Source organism: Rhopalosiphum padi, chromosome 2 (assembly GCF_020882245.1).
Source record: "Rhopalosiphum padi isolate XX-2018 chromosome 2, ASM2088224v1, whole genome shotgun sequence".
Taxonomy (NCBI): Eukaryota; Metazoa; Arthropoda; class Insecta; order Hemiptera; family Aphididae; genus Rhopalosiphum; species Rhopalosiphum padi.
Window position 1 is genome coordinate 84,042,489 of NC_083598.1, and position 22,574 is coordinate 84,065,062.

Sequence of the window (22,574 nt, forward strand, 5' to 3'; positions counted from 1 at the left end):
GCAGTAGTACGGTACTTAATTACATTGTTTTAATTATTATTATATGAAAAACTGAAATAACTACATACAAATTCTGTTTTAAAAATTACTATGTCATTTTCACTAGTTCAAAAAAAACTATACCATTGAACTAGGTATTTACCCATTACTACACTTTTTATTGATAATAATAAATAATTAATAATATTGAGTAGTTAAGTCCTGAAGAACCTGGTTTTAGTATCCAATTATTCAAAATACTATTAAGAAAATATTAAAAAACCACTCAAAATGAATATAGGTATTCAATTTTAGTTTAAATTGAACTGTGTAGTTACTTAGTTACTAGGAACATTGTGGTTATCCAAGTGCTCAAATACTATTTAATCATCTTAAGATCAATAGCCAATGGGCAATGAATACCTATCATTCAGATGCAGTGGCGGATATTCTTTTTTTTTTTGAAGGGGGGGGGGTTCCTAAAATTTTTCATATTATATAATTTTGGAAATACAATATTTAGGACTTAATGTTAAGCATTATAAATATAATATAACTGTCAAGGGAATCGTCCCCATTTAAATCTGCCACTGTTTAGGTATGCATATTTTATTTGGTATTTTTAGTTCACTCAAATAAATTAATAATATATAATACACTAATGCAGTATTTTTGTCCTATAATTATTGACTAGTATTTGTATTCTTATTTAAATTCCTAATTATTAATTAGATTAAAAATAGTATAAATCTTTCTAATTTTAATGTATAATTTTATTATTACAAATTTAATATTTTATAAGTATAAATTAAAGCGTTAGAAATATTCTAATGTATAGAGATCTATCACATTTTAATTGGACGGAATAGTTACGAAAATAGTAAATTTATAAATAACAATAAAATTCATTTGTCTCCTTCAGTAAACAAGAATTGTTTTGGGTCTTCAACAATTTGTAGATAATCAACTTTTACTGGATTTGAACACATTGGACAGTTTTCACCAGCCTCTAATAATCTAAATAAAAAATACATCAATGAAATGTATTATGATTAAAAAATTATAACAACTAGTTTTTACTATCATAATAATTTCTTTACCCAGCAAATTCATTATATAATGCGGGAAATCGACAATTTGGACAAAATGTAAGATTATTTTTAGTAATGTGCCATCCCTAAAACAATACAAAAAATAATAAAAATATTTTTATTGTTTACATTGTTATAATATTTTCACTTACAGATGCTATACAAAAAGGTATAGTACTTTTGCAGTTTGTACAATTGAGACTTGTCAAGAGTAAGTCAAAACCACAATATGGACACGGTTCTGTTTTCATTATAATCTCGTCTGATTGAGAACCAGCTCTTGGAGATTTTCTAATAACACTCTCAATTTTTTTTCGATATTTTTCATCAATCTATAATTATAAACATCAATATTTTAAAATTTTATTCATATATATATTCGCAAAAGCCTAAATCACCTGATGTCTGTAATCAGATTTCATTAGAATAGTTGCAAATTTAAATGCGCTTTCCTTCATGTTGGATCGGTAACATTCAATGACGGTTGAGGTTAAAATTTGTACAGCATCTAAATACAAAGATCATTATTGAATTATAATAGGGAGTTCTGGTGAACTATGCCAATTATTGCTAGTACTTGAATAGATGATTAAATTCAATTTATGCATCAAATCTTTATATAACTTATGGGAAACAAGTCTAACAAATTAATATAGATTAATAGACATACGTGAAGGAAACCGATCAATATTTTCTGAAACTCTTATCAATAATGGAGCTGCCTTGCTATGGTTGTCTAAACGAACGTACACTCGTACCAGTATATATGAATGGAGAAGTGCTAAATTAGCAGTCATCTCATTGCTCACTTTTAGTTGATTGTTCCGTAATTCACAGATTGTATTATATAAAACATCGTGGGCTTGCCTATAATTACCTGTAAAATTTTATTTTTTCATTGTTAATTTCCAAATCTAAAAAAATTAAATTAAATTATACTTAAATTGTATGAAAAAATCATTGATATTGAATATTATTAACTTAGTATTAAAATTAAAAATTAAAATATATTTTCAATATTAAATTTTGAAAAAATATTACCTTTAACTTGTTCATTATTTGCTAATATAATAGCCACTTTTGCAGCTTCTTTATATCGACTTCTAGCCATGTGGAGTCTAAATAAAAATTTTGGATTCTGAAATATGTAACATAATAAAATATTTTTGAAAAATCAAAATATCTAGATTTTTTATAAAAATGTAAAATGTATTCATAGTACCCTAGCTTGATCGTCAATTTCACCTAATAATAATTTTATAAGTTCGTCCTCAATAGAATTATTTTTTGCTGCGGCGACTACTTCAATAGCCAAAGACAAGATGTCATCATTACTTGGATTAGCCTTACTACCTTCAATTAGATTTTTAAGAGCCTAAAAATAATTCAAAATTTTTGTAATTATTTTTAATGACGTAATAATATTAATATACCTACTTTTTGATAGTTTTTGGCATGAAAATAATATTTTCCTGCTAGAGCTGCACTATTTTGAGTTTCATAATACTTAGCAAGGCTACAAAACTCTGGGATAGCTACTTCTTCATCTTCATCTAACAAAACGTCACCATACAATTCTAAATGGTTATGATCACATGCTAATCTAAAAGCGTCAGTAAAACAATGTGACATAGTTAAAAATCGAATTGCTAGTAAAATTTCATTGTTTTTTTGAAAATATCTGAAAAAAAATAATTTATTTTCATTTTATCAATTATAATGAATGATAAACCATCAAGGATTTTGGTAACAGAACATAGAAAATAATAAGACTTCAACTAAACTCATAATATAATACTCTGTGACTAAACCATCTAAACCTAATTTAAATTACCTGGCAATCATTTTAGAACCTTCAGTACTGTGATGTTCTTGAACTACTGTAATAGCATGTTGTGGATCATCCAGCTTATCTAAATCCATTCTAATAACATTTTCATAGTCATGAGCTGCACTATAACCATATAATGCTTGCTTATAATTTCCCATTGCTTCCATAGCCTATTTTACAAAATTGTAGATTTATATAATTATATATAGAAAAAAATTAACATTGAAACATACCTTGGCATATTGAGCATGAATTTTGGTTGAAGTAATGTAAGTAGCATATTCACCTACTTTAGTCCAATTTTTTAAGCGAATATAACAAGAAGCCGCTTGGTCCCAATTTTCAATCCTTTCATATAAATCAGCTGCATCACTTAATTTCTGTATAAAATGTATTTGTATAAGGTTAGGAAAATAATCATATAACATTTTTATACCTTTGTATTTTCTAATAACTCAGCACATTCATTTAATAATTTTTTTGATCCAATTTCCAAAGCTAAATTTATACCCATTTTTGCATTACCATGTTTGATCAAACATCTAGCTATTCCTTCACGGCAATATATTAGATGATCAGTATCAGTATCAGTATTAGTATCAGTATCTGATTTAAGACCTTGTTCGTATTGTAACAAAGCTTCATGAGCTTTACCACTAAAAAGTTATAATTAGTAAAGAAAAAATTAGTAAAATAAAATTGGTACAAACATTAATTCAAGTTGTTGACCATATTTGAAAGAAATGTAAGGCATTCTTTCAGGAGCCAGTGTTTTGGCAAGATCTAAAGCAACATCCCATTGTAATAAATCTTGTCTCATTACTAACGCTTGAATTGGGTTTGATGATTCCAAAAATAATTTCTAAAGCAAATTATTTCATAATTATACACATTAAAAATAATTTGAATTTATTTATTACTTGAGCTTTATCAAATTGTTTCATATACATAGCCAAATGACCAGCAAACAAATTTTTGTCTTCTATATATTTTATTAGTTCTAATGACCAGACCATTGAAACATCACCAAGATTAGTGTATACTTGAAGAGCTTAAAATAAAATTATTACATTGAACAAACAATAATTAAAAAAATAATTATATTTTTTAACTCACCAGTCTCAATATCGAAATAATGTAGACATGCCATACCCAATTTTTCCCAATATTCTTTTTTATTTAATAATTGACAAGTTTTCCAAGCATCACTAATCCTAATAAGAGCTAATTGCTTGTCTAAATCTTGTTCTAATCTTTCGGTCGGATGACTTAGTGTGGTAGCTGCTGGCCGCATTAATAATGCTGTATGTGTAGACAATATTATAGTATTTAATTTTCCAGTAGAAGTCTCCAAAGTCAAATCACCATGAGATAAAAATAGTGGTATTTGACGTTCAGGTAATTTTGTGGCGCCAATGTAACGGATTTCACTACCTAAGCCGTAAACATATGTCAATAATTAATACATAATAATATAAAATTATAAATACTATGTTGTACCATTTATTGAGTCGCGTATGTATACAAATGTCAATGCTGATTTATCACTACATGCTATTAATACATGTTTTTCAGATGGCCAAAGGTCCCATAATACAGAACAAACTGAAGTTGGAAAATCTTTTATAGGTATTATCTTTTCTGAAACCTAAAAACAAATAATATCATTAAGATTTATTATATTAATCTAACTATTTTAAATATAGTGAACATACAGGCATATACAAATATGCTTCATTTTTTGCATCAACTATTATACATCTTATACCTTCTTGGTTAGGATAAAGATTAACTATACCAGAATGATGTTTATAAGTAAAAGCTTCATTCCAGTCTTCAAGATGAAAATAGTGAATATTACCTGCCTGTAAAAATATTTACAATGTTCATTAGTTACCTATATTAATTAAAATTATTACTATGTAATATTATCTTCGAGTTTGGAAAACAAAAAACCAAAAAGTTGAAGAGTATATTTTAGTATACATTAATAATATAATTATAATCCACAAATTTTCATCAATGGTACAAAATATTTATTTACATGACATGTATTTTTAAAATATTTAATTATTCATCATCATTATTATTATTCATTACAAGATTTAATTTATTATATTTTTACCTCGGTACTGTAGATGAGAAAAACATTAGTTAAATACTGATTATTGATATTCCTTCCCTTATCTATAGGAAACATTTTTGATACACTATCATTGACAGTCTTTGAAATAATAGAGTCAATCTAAATTAAACAATAATGATCCTATTAGTTATTACACACACACACACACACACATATATACAGATTTAAAAAAAAATATATTAATAAAATATAATCTAATTCTTTTTCTTAGGAATAATGATTAATTTATTATTGAATACAAGATATTAGTTGTTATAGTAAGTAATATTAATTATTATGATACATAAATTAATTTTTCTTTTAAATTAATACCAATAAAGTAATACAATTATTGTTAAGAGAATGTCAGCGCACTGTTTGTTTTCTCTCTCTAGCCCACGCGCAACATAGACAAAACGCAATTTACACAGTCTGAGTAGAACTCGCTCAATTTTCGTTCTAGAGTAAATATACCTATTATAAAATTAAATTTTGATAATATTTCTGAGTACAAGACGATGAGTATTTTCCATTCTTCCTAATATAATGTTAATTATATCGTTTAGAAATAGCTATAAATTACAACATTTTTAAATAACCTTTAACTTTTTAAAATTTTAATTTTTTTAAAAAAACTCATTGTCTTATACTCAGAAATATTATCAAAATTTAATTTTATAATAGGTATATTTACTCTAGAACCAAAATTGAGCGAGTCCTACTCAGACTGCGTAAATGCGTTTTGTCTATGGTGCGCGTGGGCTAGAGAGAGAAAACAAACAGTGCGCTGACATCCTCTTAAACACATTTGCTTAATTAAATTATGTTTTTATAAATAGTTGTATTATATGTAATACTTAGATATACTTACAGTATGAATTTGAAGTCTCCCTTCAAATAAAACTGATATAAATTCAGCATTTATGCAAACATTTTTTACAGTACCTAAATATTCACGATCTCCAAGTAAAGATGTTGATAATTTTATTGGATCAGATGTATTTATTTTATAATACCAAATTCTATTATTTAAACCAACGGCTAAATGATGAGGACCAATACTTAAAAAGCTTGGTTCCATTTCTGTAGTTATAGAGACCAAATTTGGTGGTTGATTCTAAATTATAAAATAATTATTTATAAGTATATTATAATAAGTTAATGTTTATGGTATTAAGAGAACTGACTTTGTCTGAATGGCAATAATGTATAGTAACTTGGTTTAAAGATGTTAAAAATGCAACGCAGTTATTATATGATGATGATAACATAGGTAAGGCTTCTAAATAAAGATAAACACCACCATCTGATGTAGTAGCAGCCAAAAGCCGTCCATCTTCACTCCATGAAACATGACTAAGAACATTGCCTTCATCAACATTTAGTACTGCTGTAGTTTCTTGCAATTTACCAATCTCGTGTACTTTAATTCTAATATTAAAACATTTTATTGTAATTAAAACACAAAAATAATTAACTAGAATTAAGTATAAATACTTACGTATATTCACCACACGTAGCTACTTTTCCAGCAATTTTAGATAACCCAACATCAGATAACATTTCTTTGTGGTTTCTTATTTGAAATAGTTCCTTACCTACTTCTTTAGGATGAGTTGATATAGATATTAAGTAACCTTCGCTAAAACCAATTAAAATATATCCATCTCCATACCAGTGATAAGTAATTATTGAGCCATATTTTAAGTTAAATGCCAGTTCAAATGGATTATCTGTGTCTTGTAAATCAATAAGATATAATGTTTTGTTGCTTACTAAAACACTTACCTAAAAAAAAAAAATTATTTGAAAATTACTTCATAAAACAAAAAAATAAATTAATTTACTGTTTCTTCAGAATGCTTTCTATGGTCAGACTTCATTTTTGAGAATGCTATTTTAGATGGTTCACCCCTGAGTGATATAATTTTTAATGTGTCCCCTTCTATGTTATTTATGGATATTGTTTGATCCTGTGATCCTAAAGCTAGTATATTGTTTCGGTTCCATTCCCCACATGTAATGCTCATTGTATGTTTTCCTAGTATTGGTAATCGTCTAAAATATGTTAAATAAGTAAACGACTAATAAAAAATAAAATAAACTAACAATTATATTCTTACTTAGTAGATGCATAATCATATATTGTTAGATTCCCTTTAGCTGAGGTTACAGCAACAGTTTGACTGACTTTTGACCATAATATACACGTGAGGTTATCTTTAAAAACTGGATTTATTTGTTGAGTCTTAGATGAATTAGCTTCCCATAACATAAAATTCGATGATCCATCACATATTATTCCCAATAAATCACCATCACGATCCCACGCTAAACCAGTACATATACTGAAATACAAAAATGTATTTATAAACTCTAAAAATTCTATTCCTATAATTAAGCAGAATTTCACAATTCACAAATGATACATTAATTAATAAATATTTTTAATTGATTAAATAAAAAATACTTACCCCAAAATTTTGATTTTTTCAATTAGTTTTCCATTACGATTATAAATTCCAATAAACTGGTCTATACTTGTTACAGCCAGGTAAGTACCACTTCCTTTTTGCCATGCTATATGTGTTTCACCAGTTCCACAGTGATTTTCAAGTTTCAATAGTTTCTGTGGATTAGGGTTTGTTGCATACAAATATATAATTATTCGTAACAAGAAAAATTGTATTTATTTTTATTTGAAGTAATATATTAATAGTTGTAGTTACCTTCATTAGAAAAATTAGTTGTAGTTGACTATACTATTCTGATTTCTGATTGAATGACATTGATATATTGTTAATTGTCAATTTTACAAAAAAACTTTAATACAATATTATTGTCAACTATAGAGTTAAATTTTTTTAAATTACTATTCAATACCTATTTATTATTTAAAACGTATTATTTTCTATCTATTTTAACACTTATCACTATAACGTTATCACACGACGGTTAATGTTTTGGTATGTAATGGATTTGTTTCCTGGGCAACTACTAGGACCCCTCCTTTCAAATTTACCGGTAGTCGGTAGGACAATAGGTAGGTAACACAAATTAAATTCGTGGGCAGTAGTAGCAGTAGTAGCACTATATGTATATGTCGTTTATTAATTATTAGGTATAGTATTTGGCAGTAGCTAAGTAGCTAGTATAAAAAGCAGTGAAGATTTTAAAATTCCGCTCTTTACAACCCTTGTTTCCATAATTAAAAATTAAATTCTATTGAAAATAACATAGTTAAAATTTTTATATTTGTTAATATATATATATATATATATAATATATATTGGATAGAATTAAAGTTATTTCATGTGTTTATAATATAAAATAAACAATAGAAAAAAAATGTGTGAAATAAAATCGTAGTTTCAAGTACTTATTATAAATTAGGTTTTTTACAACTATGTAGTTTTAAAAAGCTGAGTACCTATAGAAATATGATGTATGAATCGCGGTTTTATATTTTTAGTTTTTAATTAAGTAATAAAATATATTTAATTCGTTTAAAGTACTAATTATTACAATTTTTGTTATTTTGTTTTCATTAAAAATGTATGATTATTTTACGCTATAAAAAAAAATAAAATAATTTTTACCTTTTTGTAAAAACTGAATTTAAGTGTCTTAAAAATAATAAGTTCGTTTTATTAACTCTTTTACGAAACTCAGCACTGCTTTATGCGTTTTCTACTGGTATTGATTGAAAAAAAAGGCTGTAAGAATGAATAGGATTCAACTGATTCAAGTGAAGCAAAATACCTTGGCCTACTACTATACAGGAGACCCACCTAGGGTTCTCATTTCAAAAGCAAAAAAAAACAACTTAACTCCCGTCTACACCTAATTAGACCACTCCTCAAATTAAACATGGACAGTGGCGTACGCAGAAAAAAGTTTTGGGGGGTGTTTTTGAAAATCAGTTATTGAAAAGTAGAACTTTTTTTAAATACAAACATTGATAAAAAAAAGTTAACATTAAGATTGAATACGTAAATAACCATACAAAAACCAAAGTATTTCGGGGGTGGGGGTGGGGGTTTGAACACCCAAAGGCCAAAACACCCCTCTGTGTACGTCCCTGAACATGGACATTTCTAGTTTCTATCTGTCTACTTTTATACAAAAGTCTCCTCCAATCAATCTGGTCCTATGGTCCTATGGCATTGCTCTCTGGAGCACTGTTAAATCCTCAAATCTCAGGAGTCAGGAGACAATTCAAGCGTTCTAATCCATATACGATTTGCCTCCGACTGGTCACCAAAGTCCCTCATGGTCCGTCACAAATGTCACTCTACATATACTACGCATGAAGACCTCAAAGTTCCATCCATCAATAAGACTGCAATCACTTTCCATCAATCGTTGATGATCAACGACCTAATTTGAAAATGCAAGGCCATCCAAACGAACTCATATCCCAGCTCCACTCAAAATCAACTCTAGGTAACCCAACCAGACGCCTCAGCCGAAACTGGTCACAAGATCTTCTCAATACTCTGTAATTTCTATTTGCAGTCATTGCCCTCCTCCCTTACGGTTCTGTATCATATCAATGTACATTGAAAAATGTGTAGTACGAATTTTCACGAAAAAGAGGGGCTGCTTTATTCTATGTACCTATGTATTATGTCTTATGTGCTCATTTAAAGTTCTTATTCTAGATTCTGCGCGGAGCGATGAATGTTGCCATGTTGGTCTTACAATGAATAGATATTGATAGTTTTTTTTATTTTGGAGTACCTAGCTATAAAAATGTTTCAATCTAATAAATCTTCAACGGTGGAGTGATTGCGGGTAATAAATTGGACCAAATTGGTAATTTAGAGCATTTTTTAATGTTCATTTTTATTGTAGAGTCCTTACTTTAATAATTTTAATGTGATATTTTATACAAGGGTTATTTCCAACAAAAATAATAGGAATGTCATGTGTAATTATGTCATATGTTTGAACCCCCAAAACCCCCCTAGGTACAGCCTTGTTTCTATAAAGGTATCATAATATATTAATAAATGTATAATTATATTTTTATAAAAATGATCTTAAGTGTTTACATATTATAAATTATTATTATTTAATATTATTTCATTTTAAATTATATTGAAGTAGTCTACATATTTATGTAGTTTATCATTTTGAGGGGCCAGATTTTACTGAGAAAAAACTTTGGGTCATCTGACCTCCCATTTCCCCAAACCCCCTCATGGGTCCGCCCCTGCATGATTCTCTTGATTGAATGACAAAATCTATTTTAAAATTATTTTCCTGGTTTGGCCATTACAATATTTTAACGAGAATTCGTTCATTGTTTTTCCTATGACGAAATAAACTATTATTGCAACAAAATATAGATGTTAAAAGGAGTGGTAAAAAATTTTTCGTACTAATTATATAAAAATGTTCATCCTGGTTTGAGTAAATTAAATATGGCGACTTGTATATAAATATTAAATATATATAAAAAGAATTAGTTAAAAATAAAGATTTAGTTAATTTATAAAATTAATAATGTACCTATCGTTTTTTTAAAATTTGCGTTTAGGTGAGCGTTGAGTTTTAAGTGGAGTGAATAAACTATACATAGTACATGAATTCATTAAACTTCCATCATACATGCATGTTACATGCTTCTAATTCAATTGTGACGTGAGTGCATATTATGCGCTGAATTATAATTAACGAAGTTTTGTGACTTATGGGCACGGATTAATATACTATATGTCTATATTAAGTATAGTATATTAATCTATGGGTTGTGGGCTGTGGATTATGGACATAAGTTATTAACATTAACATTGACATACTGTAATACTTTCTTCAGTTCTTCTCACCGATGGGATGCAATTTACGCAACAGTGTAGTATATATTATATAGGTGCTACTGGTATTAGATAAACTAATAAAATATAAAAATAAAAAGTTCTGAATAAAATATATTTATAGTCGTGGATGTGACCAACGTTGTTCAAAAATTAATTCACAGATGGCGCATAAACATCGTTTGTGATCCAAAGATTATAATAATTTATAATATCTTATCGAATGAGATTACGATAGCAGATCAGTGATTAGTTAATAGTTATCACTGACGAAACATATGTCTGTATTTTCTTGTTTCGTCTTGGTCTTGCGAACCATGTCTTAAACTCTGAAGCAACAATTTAATATAATTGGACGCTTTGTCTATATGTGGTCATTTTTAAGCATGCCGTGTATTTGAAAAGATTTTGCAATCAAAAGTGATATCTACTGACGTATTCAGCACATAAGCGATTGATAATCGTATTTTGGGTAAAAAAAAAAAAATAGAAATTTTTCAAATTTCAAAAATTCAATTGATTTCTCCCGTTTATGTTTAAAAAAAATGTAAATAGTATAATATTAATATAATCATAACATTCAATTAGTACTTATTTATTCAACTCATAATTTAGTGTAACAAAAGTTCTGCCATCAATTCATGTTAACTGAAAACACAAGGCCATCAACAACTTCATACAAGGTTTGTGGTATTTCATGCACATTTTTTTTACGATTTTACTATATTCTAAATTTGTTGTAGGTATAGTTTATTTTACCATTTTTATTTCATAGTAATAGTCATGGCCAAGTGGTTGGATTCAGACGATCTACTTCCATACGACAACCAAGTTGGAGGTCATAAATTTACTAAAGAAAAACCATTGTTAGGTTTGTATAATTTTAAGAAATATTTGTTTGTAAAACTAACATACAATAAGCTGTATATTTGCTTTTATCTATAGGTTTATTGAAACATAAAGAAGGTTACATATTGAAATCAGTAGAAGGTGGTACCAAAGGAAAGAATGAAGTACGATTTTATGAAGAATTATTAAAAAATGAAAGCCTAATTAATCTCAGAAAGTTAGTTCCATTATATTATGGTACTGTTGCTGTTCAAATAAATTCTTTAGGTAAGTAGATTATTATTCATTTTTATATTTTTACTTTGTTTTTTTACCATAAATGTTAAGAAACATAGATTATTTGTATGTAAGTATAACTAAATTGAATTTATTTATTATATAGACATGACATTCATTGTTTTGGATGATATTACCACGGGCATGAAAAAACCGTGTGTTATGGATGTAAAAATTGGTTCACAGACGTGGGAACCAGGATGTTCAGAAAAAAAAAAAAATGATGAAAATGTAATTAAATTAATTATATTTAAATAAGTAAAATTAGTACTTTAAGCAAAATTATTATTTAGCTAATACTAAATAATCAAAATCAACAAGTTCAAACTATCAGTTGCGTCTTGAATTAGTTCTATAGGCAGATAACGTTTACAATATTAATAATGTAGAATTATTACCTTTCGATTTTATGTGCATAATATAAAAATAAATTAGTCATAAATTATATAAGAAATACATATATTAATAGGTACCTCAGAGACCGGTGATAACAATCAATGGCTTATATTTAACATATAAATAACTTGTATTATATTTTCACTAAAATTTTTTTAAATGGTGATATAAAAAGTAATTTTCTGGAAAATAGTGACGTATCACTTTTCATAAATAAACAAATTAAAAACATTCTATTAATATCTACTATTGTGTATTTACTTCATATCAAAATAAAATGTTTTATAATTATGTACCAATGTAGCATTTAAATAATAAAAATTGTTAGCAGTAGATAAATACACAAACATTTATACTATTATTTAGCCTGGTAGACCGTACAGGAAAACACCTCGACCATTTTGTATAAAAACTAATTCAATGGGAAAGTAAGATCCCCAAAAAACTTTAAGTGGACTGTTAAACGATTAATTGAAACACCATTTATATACTGAAACCTATTTCTTTAATAATACATACGTTTATTTAAATTTAAAATTACTAATGTATACACTTAACAATAATACAGCATAATATAATATTATACAATCATATACCTTGATTTGAACCAAGGTCACTTTTATGTATGTAACCACAATTCATTGTTTATATTTAAATATATTTCTAGGCCAAATATACAGAATGTAAAGAGCAATGGAGTTTTTGTATACCAGGTTTTCAAGTGTATGATTTATTAAATTCCAATGTGGTACAGCCACAGAAATATGATAAGGAATTTGGAAAAAGTTTAGATCCAGGAAAAGTTATCTCTGGTATCATCTTTATAATTAATTTAACTAATAATAGTTTTTGCATTTTACTACATATAATTAAATATTTCAGTGTTCGAGACATTTTTAAACTTTAACAGCGGATATCTAGGTCTAGAAAAACTAGTTCAAAGCTTTACAGCCCAATTGGATCACATAAGACGATACTTCCAAACTCAAAAACATTACCATTTTTATTCTAGTTCGGTTCTGTTAGCATATGATGCAGAAACATTAAAAAATGACAAAAGCACTTATCCTTTGATAAGAGTTTCATTAATAGATTTTGCACATGTAACTCCAGCTGATGGTAAAATTGATTTAAACTATTTACAAGGTATTACTAATTTATGGACATTGTTCCGAACACAATTGTTACACAACAATTAATATGAATCTCTTCTTCAATTGTTGGTGCCCAATACTTATTAAATTAATATTTTTTTAGTTTTAATGTTTAGCTTTACTTATCTTACTTTGTTCATTATTCTTATTGTTTATTAATTTTGTCGACAACCAAAATTAAAAATAAATTATATTTTATTTTACATCTAAAACCCATACACTATCATACAATAGTAATTTTACTTTCTTTTCTAATAGTGTATTTATATAAGATAAAATGTATAAATTTAAATAAAATTTGTGTACCTTAATATATATTAATTCTGAAATGTTTAATTTAATTAATTTTGATTTAATTATCAAATTAATTTGATGGAAGTTCTATTAACAGTTGATTGATGAATTATAAAGGTTAATATTGTTTTGTGTTATTATGAATTAATATTAAATTTATTTATTTTTAAAACTGTGATCTTGTAGCCAATTTTAAACATTCATAATTAATAATAAAGGTAATATATATAATGAAAAGTTAAAACGAAAACTTTAATTGTAAATATTACATTGTATATAACAATATTTTAACATTTTATTTTGTTATTCATAATTATATTTTACATAATTATTATGTGTTCAAGATTTATTTTTACTTGTTTTAATTTGAAATCATATTATTTAAACTTTGTAAGAGTAAAAGTTGAAATATATAATACAAAAATTAAGTTGTGTTTATTTATTAAGCTATACCAAGGCCATAGAGTATAATATTTTAGATACTTGTATCTGAGATAAATTTTTATATATTAATAATTATATATTATATATTATATATTTATATATAAATGTGTGTGTACTTTATATTTTATTGTTACATAACTTTATTAGTATTTACAGTATGTTTAAAATAATTGAAGATAACACAATTCACAGAAAAATTTATGAGAAAATCAATTTGGCTTTTGATAGTAAACTGTAATTCCAAAACGAATAACCGTTGATATTTGCAATTATCACAAAATAATTATTTTAGCATTCTCCAGATATTTTATAACAAATAAACAACAAAGCTTAATTAGTTTTTTCAATAAGTGTTTGTTCAGGCAAAATCTTCAATTATTGTCTCACAACTTAAAAATATCGTCAATTTACTGAGCAAGAATGTTTGATTTAGTCAAAAAATAAACAACTGTCATTCATAGACAATTAAGCCTTAGATTATATATTTTTTTTTAACAAAAAAACTTAGTAATCCAGCAATTTTTTTATAAATTTTTACGAAACAATAAAAAAAGGTTTGGATTTGTGTGTACAGTATAAATTATTTTTTAACTTCTAACAAAAGAAAAAAATCTATATTATAAAACATGGATATGGATTATGAAATATTTTATAGTTGCATATCTATGTTGCAATTTTATAAGAATAAATTACTAAAGTATAAATTATTTTTTTATAATAATTTATTTTTTCTTAAATAATAATTTAAAAAGTTTCTTAAATCTAATATTTTGTATTTTAAGGTACATAAACTCAAAAATATCAAATGTATTTTGTATTTTATATCTATAATAGGTAAACAATTGATTATATACTTAGTTCAAATCCCTAAACACAGTAATTAGTTGTTGATGTTTTTGTTGGACTAAGGTCAGGTAAAATCATTTTGTCTTCTCTATTGAGTCAACTATTTATACGCCTGCTGTGTACTTTAGCCACTCTCTTGCATACTAGTCGGTTTACAACTGTGTTTCTTAACTCAAATAGAGTATTACCTAAATTATAAATGTGTCTGGCAACCCCAAATAAAAATAATAATTTATGTCACAAATTAATGAAAAATAATCAACTACAAAAATTAACTAAAATAACTTATGTAAACTAGTTCTTTATATTACCTTTACTTACACAATATACTTTAGATAATTTATGAGTTGAATAAATTATTTTATAACATTACATTGACTTTTGGAATAAAATATTTGGCAATTTGTTATCCTTAAATGTTACTTAAATTTTCACTGTATTTATCAATGAATAAGAGCATCGTATGTAGAATAAAATGTAAATGACTTCAATTTTTTAAGAAATTAAAATTCAGTTTAATAAGTGCCTGTATTTTCTTGTCCATACCTTTAAATTAAGTAATTTTATACTAACCATACAATTTTATGATCTCTACATAATTAAAAAAAAAAATTGATTAACTCTTTATAGTGACATAACTATACACATTACACAAACCAAATTAAATTCATATGTAGAATAACAAGTAAAGACAAGTTTTACATAATGACTTTAAAATCAATGATGAATTAACTATTATTTTAACTTATTACCTAGCTTTTATTCTTTAAGTACATATTAATGATGTGTAACTTGATACCAGAATCAATTTCTTCATTGGCACATTCTATATATTTTTTTATAATCCAACTACAGTGCATAAAAATGAATATTGAAGTTTATCGTGAACTATTATTAAGAAAAATATATAAATATATTCATAATAATTAATATAATATTGTATTAAAATATTAACCATAACATGTTGATTTAAGTAGATTGTGTCAATGTTTCTTATCCTTGTCTTCATAATGCAAACCAATAATTATTTAAAAAATTAAATATTCTAGATTATTATGATGTATTGAACATAGGCGTACATTTAGTCTTAAATTAGGAAGTTCTAAAATTGTTTACCTTAAAGACCCATTGATGGCTTTTGCCCCCACCCCCATTCACCCACCCATCAATTATACACGTCAGACATAAATTAATTTATTTTCAAATATAAATTATAAGTACTACAAATAATTGTAGTACCAAGTGAATCTGATTTTCAATAAACTATCTTTTTTTTACCAAGATATTATAACATTTATAACTGGCACTGAATTTCCTTTTAGCTCAAAATAAGCTGGGGTGCTAATTTACGATACCTGTTATGTACACCAATGATGTTGAGTATTACAGTGTAAAAAGAAAAAAGATATCAGAGCTGATCAAATAAAATATGAAATTAAAGATAAATGTTTTTAATAATAAAGTTTTTAGCAATATATTTATCACTAATATTAAAATATAATTTTTTTAATATGAATGCTAAATTTCCAATTTCTAATTGGTACGAAATTGGAGTAACATAATATTAAATATTATGTATTTATTTATAAAATAAAAATATAGCAATACAGAATAAGATGGTAATAAAATGTTTTCTATATAAATATAATGTAAACGTGACTAGTTTTAAAAATATTTAATGACAATAAACTTTTATAAAATTCCAAATGAAATTATAATTTTTTTAATTGATATTAATAGCATATTTATATAGTCAATAGTCATAATAATTTAGTTATTATAACTATAACTATAAATTATTTTAATGGAAAAATAAAATATTAATTTTGTACTTCAAATTAATAAGTATATATAACATTTTGTAGATATCACATTTAACAAATATCATACAATTTATTAGAGTATCAAAAACCATATTTTATTATATAAATGGTCTATAAATTCACAAAATATTTTATTGATGATCATAGATTTTAATAGGTAATATCAATAATAACTACCTTTACAAATAAATTCCAAAACCTAATATATATTATTATGAAAAATTGTGACAGAAAAATTTGCTATTTTTAATAACTACACAATAATAATATATACTGTCTGTTGTTTCTTCCCTAACCAACAATTAACATTCATTAAAACTTAAGTATTAAATTTGTTTGCACTATTTTAAATTCATTTTTTACCAGTTAAAAAATTATTACAATTGCAAAATATTTAAAAAAAGAAAATATATATATATATTTATAAATATAACTTACATTATTAATCAATTGTTGTTGGGATAAATTATTATTCATATATTGTACACAGATTATTCAACTTTTATTCAGTGACACTTATTATTGAAGGATTAATCCAATCTGTAAATTAGATTATTTAGTTTAAATAACATATCTACAATTAAATTATTAAATATCAAATTATTACCTTTTCACTTTCAATTTCAGGACATTTCCAATTGTATAAATAGTATTGTAAGTTTCCATCTCCAACTCCAAATTTAAGTTGCTCCAAAAATTCCCTATTGTCCATAAGGTCTAAGGCGTTGAACACATCAAAGTTAGCCTAAATAGTATAAATTGCATTAATATAATAATAATGGTAATAATATTACTAATAGCGTAACTTACATCTCTAGCCGAAATAAGAGCATCTTGCATAAGATCAACCCAGGGCGTTTTAGTAGACACATTATAAAAAGAATATGCTGCCTTCAATGTACGATAAGTTGGGTGATGCATAATAGTCGAAGGAAGAGTATAAAAACTAACTAAATCTGTAATAATGTATAAATTATTATAAAAAAAAAATACTTACACAATATTTATAGGTCTAGTAAGGATACATAATAATTAATAATGTACTAATGTAAATAGATTATAGTTTATACAGAAGAAAAATGTATACCTAATTGAAAATTAAACAGGGTTCTAATTTATCTATAACCTAATATCCCAAATTATTTAATATTAATTAAATTGGGCATTAGTCATAAATATTTTGTGTTTATTTGGATCCCTTAGCATGTAGTAAATCTATGTACCGAACTCTTACTAGCTACTATACTCCGTCTCTGATATACTATCAAAACTGTTTACAGCAGTGTAAGATGAGCAAAAAATTATTTTTTCATTGAACAGAGTATAGTTTATTCATAATTAATATTAAAGGAAATTGATAAATTATTGAATTTATAGAGGAAAATATAAACTTTGGTTAAAAGGTTTTACTCTTATATTAATTTTAATACGAGTTACAAGAATTTGAAAAAATAACAAGTTCTTGCAACTCATTTTAAATTAGAAATATGAAAAAAAAATTTTTGCTTGTGTGCAATTTATATTCTCTACTAGAAAATTCAATAATATCTAAATTTGTTCTAATATCTAATATCAACTATAAACTTAAATAAAACTATAGTACATAAATTAGCTGTGTTAGAAACAACTGTGGCAAATTCTTTAAGTACAATATTACCTGTAATTTTGTTATCATTTACAACAACATAGGCATCGATAATGCCTTCCTGAGGCAGGAACCAATGTTTGAATTCTTCATCAGAAAATGAAGGTGACAAATCAAAGGTTTTCATATACTGAAAAGTAAAATTAATAAATATTATAACTTTAATTAACTTCTATGTTAGTGTAATCTATTCTAACACTAGAAAGTAATTTTCGAGCTTGCGGCAAGTCTTTTTCAGTTAATTTGCGAAATCCAGGAGTGCGAGTTGAATCAGGAAGTTTATGTAACTTTAATGTTCGTTGCATGGTCATATTGCGACTTAAGTGTGAAAACTTAACTTCTATTAACTTCTTTGGATTTAAAGAACGATGCCAATATCTAAACAATATAATTTTAATCAACATGAACAAAATGTACCACTACTAATGTTTATTTATTTTTTAATAGTTATTCTTAAAAAGTATATTTTATGATAATTCAAAATCCTATCCTATGTTATGTTGATCATCAATTTTTTTTTATTTTATAGTATAACCAAATAAAACTATTAAATATATTAGACATTAAAATATTAATGATAAAATAATTAATAATGAAAATTTTATAATATTACCAAAAATCTTTTTATTACCTGCAGGTTCCTATAGGTTTAGGTAAAACTATTCCAGCTGTATAAACAGCTTGAAAAATACCCATCTGATTCACACGTCTTGTTATTTCACGGATCAAAACTGGAGCTACTCTTTTACTACGTAATTTTTTATGAACGCAAAGGAAATTAATTTCAACCATTTTTTGAGACCTATGTAAAAAAAATCAGTATTTTATTAAATAGTTAAAAAATAAATAATAAATAATAATTACTTGTTATAAACTTTAAGCAAAGCTGGGATGGCACTAATGAAACCAACTAATTTATTACTTTTAATGACTCGTACTCCAACATGCCATTCTTTTAACCATCCAGGAGGTTGAAGAGCCCTATTATTAATTAAACAATATAAATATTGAACAACTTAATATTTGAATATTAAAAATACCATTTTAAAAAATGAGGCTGATAATCAAATCGAAACATGCTATCTTCATCTTCAACATAGTTTTCATTTAATAATGTGTACAATTCTTTTAAAACAAAAGGATCGTCAAGACTAAGTGTATCCCATTGAAAACCATCAGGCAATGTAAATGGTTCTTTTCTAATCTGATCTATTGTTTTATCCTCTTCAATTGGACCATCACTAACTATCTTTTCAGCTATATAAATTTATTAAATTAAGGTATAAGTAATGTTATTATGAGACATAATTAAAAAAATCCTAAAACTGAGATTAAAGATAGTGTTATATTATGGTAGTTTACGGGTATGACAGATAAAGAAAAGATTCCTAAAAGTTGTAACAGCCCCACAACAGTAGCATATGAAGATTTTTATTGATTTTAATAGCAACATACATATTGGGAAGTTTTATTTTTTTTAAAGTAATTTCGATTGAATCAAAATTGACTTATATGCATATCAAATTTAATCATTGCTACATGTTTATTGCTTTTTTTAATTTATAAAATGTTTAAATTACCTAGTTTTTCAATGCTTAAAATTATTTTTTTTTATTCTTAAAATGTATTAATATTATTTATTATAAAATAATAATTGTACTAATATGAATTATGAAAAATAGAATGTTATTATATAAATAATAATCTAAACTAAGTACAAATGTTGCAGATTGTTTAATTATTACCATTTTAATATCACAGTTTATAATTAAAAATTATTTATAAAATATTATGTAAAGCAACCAAACAAATTTTTTTATCTATCCTTTATTTTAAATTTTAAGCAAATGATAAATTAAAGTGATACATGCTAATATATGTTGATATTTCATATAGTTAAAAATTTTAAATATTAACCAATTGTCAATAATACTATTAAAATAAATATTTATATATTTTTTAAATATTATTTAAATAAAAATAAGTAGACGACTACATACTCATTTTAGGTACTGGTTGTGTGTACCAAAAACGATATTGTTTATGTAAAGCCTCTTCTGGAGTTTTAGCTGCTCTTTGTTGAAGTGAGAAGACTTCCATTGCTTTTTGAATATCCTGCAAAAAGTAGCAGTTGTAAAAAACAGAAATGTTATGTCATTATATTTTTACTAAGAAACTATTTACTATAAAAACTACCTAAAAGAATGAATTAAAATCTGTAATAAAGTTTAATGGTGATTATTGAAAATATAATATTTTGATTTATATATAATCATATAGCACAATTAAAATGAAATTATAAAAACATTTGTATTAGACTATTAAAAAAACAATTTTAAATATAAGTGCAATTTGTCACCTAAAATAATTCTGTTATTTAATTATTGTGTTTATTTAATACTCACAATTTGAAGTACAATTAATTTAACGGAAATTACTAACTTGAATAGAAATAGTAGATGGTAGAGTAGTTTCCTCAACAGTTCCGTTCTGAGTGCTTTGTTCTGCTTTAACATTGTTTTTACGGTTTCTATTTCGTTTTCTTAAAAATGAATATAAAATTAAAAACAAGAAAATTTATGCACTTCTTTTACTTTTTACTTTTTAGTTTTTGTGACTTCTGTGTTTGCTTGTTGCTCGTTTGGAATTTTTGGTGTTTCACTCATAATGTTTAAGGTGTAATATAAAGTATAGTTTGAAGATACTTAATTGCAATGTTGACAAGTAAGCTAAAAATCAATAAACTAGTAAGAATTTTACAAAGACGAACTATAAGCTAAAATTAAAAATAATTTATTAAAATCCACAAGACGTTGGTGATGAGTGAGAAAAAAGCATTATCGGCATTCGGCGTTCGGCATAAAGTTAAAATAAATTTATAATTTTTTTAATAATCATAGGTCACGAGGTTGCATAACCTGGTTTCTGGGATTCTATTTGATAAATGATAATAATCGATATACATGTATCAATGGATTTTTGAAATCGAAATCGTAATATTACACTATCGATCAATTGTACTTAAATACATAAATAATTACATTTTATTTTTTTATACAATGATAATGCAACATGCTTTACATTGAAGCCACGGTTAAAATACAAATTATTACAAGGCATTTGTTTAATAGTTAATAAAAAAAAAGAAAAAAAACAGTTGCTATGGTTATACGTACAAAAATATATCCACAGACCACAGTATTAACGAACCTAACTATAAATGATGAATAATAATATGATGTTTAATAAATTGCGATGTGTAGAACTACAAAATACAAATTTTAATCGATATTAATTATAAAAAAAAAAATTATCTTATAATTGATAAGCTAAATTTAAAATTATTAAAATTATTTATACAAATCCGGAATTTGTTTAGTTTAGTATTATATATAGTATAATTAACCTAATTATTTCGTAGTGTTAAGTTGGTTGTCCAAAGGACAGTATAATAAATTATACCTACTCAAAGCTAGACAAATAATCTCAGGCACGTCCCGACTCCTAGGTTTTGTTTTAGTGATTTTTGACATTTTTGTAATATTATATGATAAGAAAATATGTATGTTATATTGCATTTCATTAGGTTTCCGGAGCGCTGTACTAATGCATTGAAATAGCGCTCTTGTATTTTTTAATGCGTAATAAACTAATAACGTCTTATTTATTATTGTATAAAGTTTAAAATAAATTAAATAAATTCTATTTTTGTCATTGTCTCACGGTAATTTATTGTCGGGAAAATAAGCAAATAACATAAATACGATATATTATATACAGTATTGTAACTTCTGCCTATCGTAAATAGAATTGCAATTCTTATAATATATATTCTTATTTTATGCTTTTCTTTTATTATTATTTTTATTTTTAAATGTTAAATCTGTTTACAAAATAAAACAACAAGTAATAATGATAACAAAGACAAAAAAAGTATTCTATGCTAAGAATCTGAACTTGTGCAAAAGCCACAAAAACGACTATATTTCACTAGAATTG

At 25.4% G+C, this 22,574-nt stretch overlaps 3 protein-coding genes across 7 annotated transcripts; 1 reads left to right on the top strand and 2 right to left on the bottom strand.

The window, feature by feature from the left end:
* Positions 1-730: 730 nt before the first annotated feature.
* LOC132921686 (WD repeat-containing protein 19) lies at positions 731-7,949 on the bottom strand. Its single transcript, XM_060984846.1, has 24 exons — positions 7,756-7,949; positions 7,501-7,655; positions 7,150-7,374; positions 6,874-7,084; positions 6,528-6,814; positions 6,214-6,457; positions 5,898-6,143; positions 5,027-5,146; positions 4,617-4,766; positions 4,402-4,549; positions 4,018-4,335; positions 3,822-3,952; positions 3,612-3,763; positions 3,338-3,557; positions 3,135-3,281; positions 2,905-3,071; positions 2,508-2,751; positions 2,293-2,445; positions 2,112-2,208; positions 1,741-1,947; positions 1,469-1,578; positions 1,223-1,402; positions 1,080-1,156; positions 731-996 (listed from the first exon to the last, which is right to left on the bottom strand). Exons 1-24 carry the CDS (start codon positions 7,759-7,761, stop codon positions 885-887), a joined length of 4,107 nt encoding a protein of 1,368 aa, XP_060840829.1. The 5' UTR covers positions 7,762-7,949; the 3' UTR covers positions 731-884.
* A 3,154-nt stretch (positions 7,950-11,103) lies between these two features.
* On the top strand, positions 11,104-14,245 carry LOC132922204 (uncharacterized). 5 transcript variants are annotated; one of them, XM_060985594.1, is made up of 7 exons: positions 11,104-11,395; positions 11,464-11,531; positions 11,592-11,719; positions 11,794-11,964; positions 12,080-12,204; positions 13,037-13,181; positions 13,252-14,245. In XM_060985594.1, the coding sequence occupies exons 3-7, from the start codon at positions 11,632-11,634 to the stop codon at positions 13,566-13,568; spliced, it is 846 nt and encodes a 281-aa protein (XP_060841577.1). In that variant the 5' UTR covers positions 11,104-11,395; positions 11,464-11,531; positions 11,592-11,631; the 3' UTR covers positions 13,569-14,245. The 5 variants fall into 5 exon arrangements, with proteins under 5 accessions (XP_060841577.1, XP_060841578.1, XP_060841579.1 ...); XM_060985595.1 differs by having other exon boundaries at positions 11,624-11,719; XM_060985596.1 differs by having other exon boundaries at positions 11,104-11,320.
* Positions 14,246-16,542: 2,297 nt separating this feature from the next.
* LOC132922042 (glycylpeptide N-tetradecanoyltransferase 1) lies at positions 16,543-21,496 on the bottom strand. The gene is made up of 11 exons (XM_060985346.1): positions 21,177-21,496; positions 21,018-21,117; positions 20,576-20,690; positions 19,616-19,832; positions 19,440-19,556; positions 19,207-19,377; positions 18,773-18,953; positions 18,588-18,705; positions 17,741-17,886; positions 17,538-17,675; positions 16,543-17,470 (listed from the first exon to the last, which is right to left on the bottom strand). The coding sequence occupies exons 1-11, from the start codon at positions 21,239-21,241 to the stop codon at positions 17,450-17,452; spliced, it is 1,389 nt and encodes a 462-aa protein (XP_060841329.1). The 5' UTR covers positions 21,242-21,496; the 3' UTR covers positions 16,543-17,449.
* Positions 21,497-22,574: the final 1,078 nt, after the last annotated feature.

Coding starts and splice junctions, on each gene's coding strand:
- LOC132922204 (XM_060985593.1), top strand. CDS start 11,632: ATGGCCAAGTGGTTGGATTCAGACGATCTACTTCCATACGACAACCAA. Junction 11,965..12,079: donor TGTTCAAATAAATTCTTTAG/GTAAGTAGATTA, acceptor TTTATTATATAG/ACATGACATTCATTGTTTTG. Junction 12,205..13,036: donor AAAAAAAAAATGATGAAAAT/GTAATTAAATTA, acceptor ATATATTTCTAG/GCCAAATATACAGAATGTAA.
- LOC132921686 (XM_060984846.1), bottom strand. Junction 3,072..3,134: donor TTCATGCTCAATATGCCAAG/GTATGTTTCAAT, acceptor TTTGTAAAATAG/GCTATGGAAGCAATGGGAAA. Junction 2,752..2,904: donor GGTTCTAAAATGATTGCCAG/GTAATTTAAATT, acceptor ATTTTTTTTCAG/ATATTTTCAAAAAAACAATG.
- LOC132922042 (XM_060985346.1), bottom strand. CDS start 21,241: ATGAGTGAAACACCAAAAATTCCAAACGAGCAACAAGCAAACACAGAA. Junction 19,557..19,615: donor CAGCCTCATTTTTTAAAATG/GTATTTTTAATA, acceptor AATTAATAATAG/GGCTCTTCAACCTCCTGGAT. Junction 19,378..19,439: donor TTGCTTAAAGTTTATAACAA/GTAATTATTATT, acceptor TTTTTTACATAG/GTCTCAAAAAATGGTTGAAA.